The sequence below is a fragment of the Enhydra lutris genome, unplaced genomic scaffold (genome assembly GCF_002288905.1).
Source record: "Enhydra lutris kenyoni isolate GAN:26980312 unplaced genomic scaffold, ASM228890v2 scaffoldscaffold66, whole genome shotgun sequence".
In the NCBI taxonomy this organism is placed as follows: Eukaryota; Metazoa; Chordata; class Mammalia; order Carnivora; family Mustelidae; genus Enhydra; species Enhydra lutris.
Window position 1 is genome coordinate 4,671,669 of NW_019154150.1, and position 8,862 is coordinate 4,680,530.

Genomic DNA, 8,862 nt, shown 5'->3' on the forward strand with positions numbered 1-8,862 from the left:
TGTAAGTGGTGTAACGAAGGAGGTAGAGTAGAATAAGAAACATATAATCTCTTGAAAAGCACAAAATCTGATTATAGGATGCAGAACTGAGAGATGAGTTTGATTTTTTCAACAGTTCAAAAGAAAGAATGAATGAATGAATAAACAAGTACCTGTAATGTGTAGTCCTTACTTCCCCCTAATGTCAGAAAATGATTACACTGTGACTCCCACCCTCCCACCTTCATGACTCACCAGGAAGCATGTAAGGATAAGTACATTTTGATGAGCAGTTTTAAGAGAGCCTTCTTTAAAAAAAAAAAAAAAAAAAAAAGCTTAATTAATTCCTTAGAAAATCATATCTTAAGAAACTGAGCGAGCCAGACCTGAGTGCTTCTCTCCAATGTGAGTTCGCTGGTGGTGATTAAAAGTGGAACGCTGACTGAAGGCTTTCCCACACTCAATACATTCATAAGGCTTCTCTCCTGTGTGAACCCTCTGGTGCACAATGAGCTGTGAGCTGTCACTAAAAGCTTTCCCACAATCACTACATTTATAGGGTTTCTCCCCTGTATGGGTTCTCTGATGTACCATGAGACTGGAGCTGTAACTGAAGCCCTTCCCACACTCATTACATTCATAAGGCTTCTCACCAGTGTGAATTCTCTGGTGAATAATAAGGTGTGAGTTTTGGTTGAAGGATTTTCCACACTCGTTGCATTTATAGGGCTTTTCACCTGTGTGAAGTCTCTGATGTCGAATAAGACATTTACTGAGACTGAATGCCTTACCACATTCATTACATTCAAAAGGTTTTTCTCCAGTATGAATTCGCTCATGGTCAACAAGCTGAGAGTTCTGATTGAAAGCTTTCCCACAATCACTACATTTGTATGGTTTTTGCCCAGTGTGGAGGCTCTGATGTCGAATAAGACATTTACTCCGACTGAAAGCCTTGCCACATTCATTACACTCATAAGGCTTCTCCCCAGTATGGCTCCTCTGATGATCAACAAGATTTCTATTAGAACAGAAAGCTTTCCCACACTCACTACACTTATAAGGTTTTTTACCAGTGTGAACTATCTGATGTCGGACAAGACTTTTACTACGAATGAAGGCCTCACCACACTCGTTGCATTCATAAGGTTTCTCCCCAGTATGGGTTCTCTGGTGGTCAATCAGTTGGGAACTCTGAGTGAAGGCTTTTGCACATTCATTACACTTATATGGTTTCTCACCATTATGGAGTCTCTGGTGTTGAATAAGATGGGAGCTGTGTCGGTAAGTATTTCCACACTCATTGCACTCATAGGGCTTTTCCCCTGTGTGGGTTCTGAGATGAACTATGAGTTGAGAGGTCTGCCTGAAGGTCTTACCACATTCATTACACTCGTAGGGTTTCTCTCCAGTGTGGATTCTTTGATGCCCAGTGAGGTGTGAACTTCGATTGAAAGCTTTACCACATTCATCACATTGATAAAATTTCTGTCCCTTCGAAATTCCTTGACATTCTACAGCACTAGAGGACAGATCCGGATGCTTCCCAAGTTCATTATAGTCATCACATGCATCCTTTGTGGATTTATCTTTATCTTCACGTGTTATTTCAAAGAAATCATTTTCCAGTCTGCTTCCTTCTTCCTCTGAGGGTTGCCCTTCCAGCTTTTCTAAAGTACCTTCACAGGCAGCTCCTGCCTCCAGTTCCTCAGAAACTACTCCACAGAGGCCTCCAGATGTCCCATCAGGTAACAATGGTTCTTTAGAAACTTCCTGTTTTGCAGGCAACTCTGAATGCTGCATCCTAGTCTCACCTGCTGCCGAGAGAAAGAAGAAAACAACTTTTATTCATCTCTTGTTCTGCTGATGGAACAGAATCATTATGAGTCTATGGACCTGAAAAAACCTTCACATTAGGGGACACATTAAGAGATGACATATTAAGAACAAGAGAAAGATGGGAAATAGCTCAAGCTTTTCTTCATGACAGAAAGACAAAGAGGGGAAAGTTGGTCAGTGGGGAGGATGGAAGAAAAGTTATTAGGACAAAGCTCTGTCCTGACAGCTCTTAACTGCTCCACTTAATTATCCAATTAAAAAGGCAGTTGGAAGGCAAGACAGCAGACTGTAAAGGTGGTGTGATCTTACAGAAATCACTTAGTAAAATGATGACCTCTAACATCCTTTCCAATCCTGACACTGTATGGTTCCATGGTTCCCAGTAAAGACAGTGGGGACAGAAAGGAGAGGAAAATACCTCAAATCAAGTATGGGAAACAGTATGGGCAAACACAATTAGGAAAAAATGTACCAAAAAAGTGATTCTCATATGTGAGGACAGTGACAAGATTCAGAGAAATCACAGGTTCAGAAATGCTGGGGGCGAAGTATTATGGAAGGGACAGCAAAGTTCTTAAAGTGGAGATTCCCTTAGTCTCTGGTGCACTAGACTGGTAGAAGTCAGTACTGCAAGTACTACATTCCTATAAAAATTAAGAAAGGGACCAATAATTTGAAACACAAGTCAAAATATATCTTTGGTATCTTGATAATCTGGAATCAAAGGAAACTATACAGTTGAATATTTCCTTTTGAATTTGGAAAAAGTGGAAGTAGCAAGCAATCAGTCATGTCTGAACATAAAACTGTTGGTTTTATTAATCATATCTTAACCTGGGCCACAAGCCATCATGGCATTTCAGCATATGGAAAGTTATAGCTATCTGGCTCCTGGACTCCTAAGCCTATCCACCCTCTCCATTGTTGGCTACTGTGCTAGACTTGCCAACCAGAGAACTTGCCCTGAAAACACCCCTTTCCAGGAAGCTGTCCTGCCTCAGTTTTTCCCAAAGGGGAAGCTGAGGCAGCCATGCTTTGTGCTGAGTAACTGGTTTCAATATATCTCAGACCACAGCTGACTAGACCTGGGCACCAGGACCAAGTGTAGCTTCTCTGTATGTTACCCCTCAGCCTCTGCTGTGGCCAGGGGCAAAGTTCTGTCCAAACAGAGATGATATTTAATGGCCAAACCACCCTTGGAGGCCCTCGCTAAGTAAAATCTGAGCTGGAAATAGGGCAAAATAAAGAAAACTAAATGAGGCATGGAGAGAAGCCAAGCCATTAGGAGCTTGAAGAAGCAGCTATGAGAGGATAAAAGATTCAGAGTGAAGAAAATGGGTGGCAGTGGGAGGACAAAGCAGATATGCAGGGAGCAGCTGCCTTACATTACCTGGCATAAAAATTATTTGCTGTTATTGTTGAGGGCCCTGTTTCCCAAAGGATGGTCTAGCTGGTGGATTTGATCAGGGTTTCCATTCACTCAGCCTTATTGTAAGTAATACAGCTCAGTACTTAAATAACGTGAGTAGCCCCCTATTCCTTACAACTACAAATTCTAACCAAACCACCCTAGGTCAATTAACAATGGGGTAAAGACAAAGTTGATAACTTAGGGCTGAGTGATGGGCACAGAGAGGATCATTACAGTATTCTATCTTATCTCATGTTTGCAACTTTTCATGATAAAAAAGGCTGGGAAAAAATAGAATAGAGCAAAGAAAATATAAAGAAAAGAATGCAGACTGTATTACTGGGGAACAGAACCATTACCCATTGAGGCCACGCTGCAACAGTTTTCCGGCATGATGCTCCGGTACACAGCTCTCTGACTGAGGGCCGGACCTTTCCACTTCCTCTCAGTATAGTCCACAGAAAGGAACTGGTACGCTGCAGATCCCTGGAATGACAAGCTTTTACTGCTCAGGGATATTCCTTGGCCTGAAGAGCAGACACATCAGAGTACCAAGAGCCCAGGTGGGGCCCTGGTGGGTAAAGGGGTGAGGGAGGGAGAAAAGTTGGGATGACACATCTAAGAGGACAAGTCCAGCGCCAGACAGAATCCATGAACTCAGCAAGCAGGACCCAATTCCAGAGGAAGTAATTAGGAAGGTAAATCACAGGATTAATCTCAGAATTGGCCAGAGCCCTGGAGATGAGCGCTAGCTATTTCCAGGCTGCAGATTTGGGGACTCAGGGAAGACAGAGTTCAGCTCACCTGGGGCCCGACCATCTGAAGCACAGTTGCTGCTGCCTGATCTCCTGACTTCCCAGCTTGGAAAAGGGCTGGCACCCGGGAAGCACACTGTCCTGAGAGAGGAAAGGGAGCTATGAGGACAAGTCCTACCTCAGCTCCAATAAGGTCTGTATCCAGGGAGTGGGTTCAACAGAACCCAGGCAGCTCCACACACTGCCTCTCATCCCTCTTCCATACAGGCGTTATTCTGACTGCACTGTGAATTTTCCATGCAGGTTTTACTCTGAGGGTGAAGAGGGTTCCCTGGTCCAACTGAGAATTACCCATTCCACCCAGCCCTCACTCGCTTCAAACTCTCTGAAGGAAGGTAGACTTGGGTCCACTTTCTCTCCCCATGGCTTCTGTGGCATCAGCCCAACCTGATTTGCCCCTCACATTTCTGGGCCTTCATTCTGGATTTCCCTTCCTTTTTTTTGCTTCTCATTATGGATGCTGCAGGCACTGGGCCTCAAAGCATCCCTTTTTGCTCTGGCAGAGATCTCATGGACTCTCAATGCTCTAATGCTGCTTTCCCAGTTCCAGCTCTCGTCTAGACCCCCATTACAGACTTCCAGTGGCCTATTGGACATTTCATTTGGGTGTCCCTCTTTATCTTATATTCAGTCAAAAATGGACATTTTTACCATCTTTCTTTCCTGAGTTTCCAAGTTCTATCAATGAATCCCATAATTCTCCTTCCTCTTACTGTTCCATGAATTCTTCCTGCACAATGTATCTCCTGTCTCTCAATTTCTATTCCACTCAGCATTGCTCAGGCAATGACCACCTCACATCCATTCTGGCACACTGGCCTCTTACTGAGGCCTCCAACCACTGGTCTCACCATTCATCCCAGACACATGCATTAGAATAATTCTCCCAAAATACTGTTTCTAACACATCAACCCCCACCCAGCAAAATTTTCCTAACCTCAGTTGTTAGGCCCTGTTCTAGCAGACCCCATGCTCCCAAAACAGTTCTTCCTCATTCCACCTCAGTGTGGGGTCCAGGGAACCCCCACTTAGTCTTTATTTATATCCTCTACTTTGGTGCCTACCACTTTTCTCCCTGCTTCAATTTGTTCCCCCATTTTTCACAGTCACATCCCACAGATACCTCACCCATGAAGCCTCCCCTACCCACCCAGACCATAACAATTTTGCTCAATGTTTACAATGCCCATATTGCTTATTTTCATGGCATCAAATACCCGGGGACAGATATCACTCAATGTATCTTACAAGGACAACTCTTCTTGCAGTTGACTGACTCTCTGCCAACTAGATAACAAGTTCTTTGAAAGCAATAACTGTGTACTGTATCTCTCTGGTTCCCAACAGTGCCTCATCCATGACATGTGCTAGACAAAAACTTGCTAAATAGACAAATGATTAGAGAATAAGCAAAAGAAACAGACAAAGTCACTAGGAAATGAAGACATACGGCAAGGCAGTGAGGGATTCCAATGGGGTGGGTTATAGGGAAATAAAGGAAAGGAGACTTGAGGAGATAAGGGAGGCAGGATTTGAGGCCAGGGCTGAGGAGAGGAGTACCAGAGTGCCCAATGGGAAGGAAGTGTGTCCCTGGGTCATGAGGAGGCTCCAGGTGGGCTCCAGAGCCTGAACTCTCACTGAAGGATGAGGTGGGAAGAGATTCCTCTGTTGTACCCAGGGCTGTCATCTCCTCCAAATGCATTTCCTGTTCCTGTACAGGAGCTGAAACCTAAAGACAGGAATTATAATTGGAATCAAAAGAGCATCCTTCAAGGTCTAGAAACCCAAACCTCGAAGAAACACCCCCAGAAAGAAGCCAGGAAAAGAACAGCCAATGTCCTTCCAGACCCACCAGTACAGCCTACTGGGGGGAAAACTGTCAAAACAGGATCTACAACTTGCCATCCTGCTTGCTATACTTCTGTTGAACCTCTTGGTAGAAGCCTGAAGCCCAGATTATATAACCATTCTCATTTTGTCAATTCTTCAGACATAAATTTGCTTATGAAGAACAATCTAGAAAAAGGAGCCAGGAGAACAATTCTACATACTCCTTATGGCCTTAGTCTACGGAAGAGACCAATCAGAAGTACTTAGAAAATAAAAAATGACAGGTGTATGTACCTATGCATGCACATATAATGCTGAGGCTGACAGCAAAACAAGAGCCCAGAACAGTGGCTGACAAACCTCAAGAGAGCTTTTCCAATTTCTCTCAGCAAACGTTCCTCTTCGGAGAAGCCATTTCTAACCACAGTGACAAAGCAAAGTTGTAGTAGTCACTCTCTCTCAAATTACCTGATTACAGTCTCTGTATGTCTTAACCCTTACATTATCTTACTTATGCCTTTATTGTCTATTTCTCCCCCAATGAAATATAAGCTTTTTGAGGGTAAGAACTCTGTCTTGATCACTTGCTCCTAGAACAATGCTTGGCCCAATGTTGGTGTTCAGTTAAAATTTGCTGATAACTTTCTCTTGATACTTTTTTTCCCCTCTTGATATTTACTACTAGTTTTTAGAGTTATCTGCAAAACCAGTATTCAGTATGTACTATCCCTCCAAAATAACGTTGATAAAATGTCAAATAAGATGAGGTAACACCAATCTTTAGAGACCTTGAGAATACCTCAAAGTAGAGGTATTTCTAACCCTTGCTTATTGTCATCAAACCAGCTCCTCACAATCTCATTGTTACTTTTTCACCAGCATTTGGAGCTGAAAACCTAAAACACCATCTAAATGAATCATATTTATAGGCTCACTTGCTTGCACTGCCACGTACACAGTACAGCCCAGGGTGAAAATAACTTCACAAATCCTGCTGGATTTACCCCATTGGGTTATATCTGCTGAGAGCTAAGGGGACTCTCTCCTTTACTGTATGGCTCTCTAGCACAGTGATAGAACCAGAAGGCTCCCTGGAGTCTCCACGGAACAGTTCTTATAAATGGGTGTTACAGCTCTTAAATACAGCTGCTGTGGGTATTGGAAGAAGGTAGAACTTAGCTGCATCATGAAAACACAACCTTGAAATTCACTAACAATTAAATGCTGGTCAGTTCTTATTCATTACCTAGGACTCAGACTCCCAGGTTTCTTTTCTTTTAGGAATGAAAACCCCGTTCCAATTTTCATCTAAGATGGCACTCCAAAGCAAGATACTAGGGGGAAACTAGTGGCTTAGAAGCTAGGGTGCTAGAAAATTCTGATTCCCACACTTGGTAGTAATCAGCAATAACCATACTTCAGTTAAATCTCTTGGACAAAGAGAATATTCACTAATCACCATCTGAGATGAGTCAATTAATCTCTCTGTGCTTGTGTCACTTGTCAAATGGAGATATGATTATTATTTTCATATTTTGTAAGCCTGCTAGGAACAAAAATAAGATATAGGATATAAAAGCATTTTGCAAATTGCATGATTCTGCAGCCCAACAGGGATTGCTCTACAACCCTCTCCAGCCCCAAAGTACACATATGTACATGCTCACTCCTGCTGAGCAGAGTGACTCTGATCTGCCTTGATATTCCTTAATCTACTCCTGGCAAACTGCCACAAAAAAGCTTGTTTATTTATTTAGCCAAAAATACATTTTTCTGAGCCCATGGTAGGAAAGATAGTCCCATTCTCATGTCTTCTACATCAGAAAAACTTAAGCCAACAATAAAGGCAGAGTAAGAATAGAGTCCAAAGATCCTACTCCTAAGCAGGAGCCAATAGTGTGCAACTGCTCTGTCAACTGTTAAGTCACTCTCTTGATGTGACTCAGTCACCTTTTTCTGAGGGTACCTGGATAAAAGCTTAAGTTTTAATGGAGGGGGCATTCTCTTCAAGTTAGGCAAACAAAGGTGGGAAATAGAGAAATTTTCCTTCCAGCCTCCTCACTAAATGGCACTCAAAAACACTTTATTCAGCCACTGGTCTCTGCGCATGGTTGAATCTAGTTGCTCTCTGCACCCTGATGATGACTGATTTATTCCTGTGCTTATTTTTGTGTCCAAAGAAATAATGCTTGGCAATGGATTCAATGCCAAATGGGTGGGCTGATACTCTTGGAAAAAGGTGTAGCCCTCAGACTCCAATCAACTGGAATTGATTCCCTAGACATACATATTGTAACTATTTTTTTGGGTACTTGGGAAATTTCATATACTGGTTTTCCATAATAAAGTGCAAAGGAATAAAGGTAGAGGGAACCCTAATTCACCCTCCTTGGTTAGTACAAGAGAGCAATTTAGACTTATCAGATAGAACTAATTTAGGTGTCAATTTACCACTAAACTGAGTGTTGCTGTGAAGGTATTTTGTACATAAAATCAATATCCATGTTCAGTTTACTCTAAGTAAAGGAGATTATCCTAGATCATCTGGATGAGCCTGATTTAATCAGTTACAAAAACCTTAAATTAGAGCTGGAAGTTCCATGAAAAGTAATTCTGCATGTAGACAGCAGTTTCAGCCTGTGCCTGAGTTTCAGCTGGCCGTTCCTGATGGCCTGTTCTACGGATTTCCAACTTGTACTGCCAGGCCAGTCCTCATAATCACTTAAGTCACTCTGTAGCAATGCTATAGATATATATACAAATATAAATATGTACTATATATCATTTCCTACTGGTTTTGCTTCTTTGGCTAAACCCTGACTGATACACATGGTCACAGAGCTACTTAGCTCTGTGGTCCTAGAAGCCAGATTTTCCACTGTTATCACACTGCTGGCTCTCCAACTTTTCCTCTAATTTAAATTACCTTGGCTTTAAATTTGAGAGAACCCTAGGAAACAGGGTAAACCAAAATGAGAATTAAAGAG

General features: G+C 42.4%; 1 protein-coding gene across 6 annotated transcripts in view; it reads right to left on the bottom strand.

The window, feature by feature from the left end:
* Positions 1–319: 319 nt before the first annotated feature.
* Positions 320–8,862, bottom strand: part of LOC111159024 (zinc finger protein with KRAB and SCAN domains 7-like) — a 123,847-nt gene continuing 115,304 nt past the window's right edge. For 2 of the 6 annotated variants that reach the window (XM_022521378.1, XM_022521376.1), the window contains 4 exons: positions 5,606–5,774; positions 4,034–4,125; positions 3,589–3,715; positions 320–1,796 (listed from right to left, as the gene is read on the bottom strand). In XM_022521378.1, coding sequence (XP_022377086.1) covers positions 343–1,796; positions 3,589–3,715; positions 4,034–4,125; positions 5,606–5,747 — 1,815 coding nt within the window. In that variant the 5' untranslated portion in view covers positions 5,748–5,774 and the 3' untranslated portion in view covers positions 320–342. Of the gene's footprint in view, positions 1,797–3,588; positions 3,716–4,033; positions 4,126–5,605; positions 5,775–8,862 lie in introns of those variants that run through there. The other 4 variants (XM_022521377.1, XM_022521381.1, XM_022521380.1 and 1 more) reach the window with 4 other exon arrangements.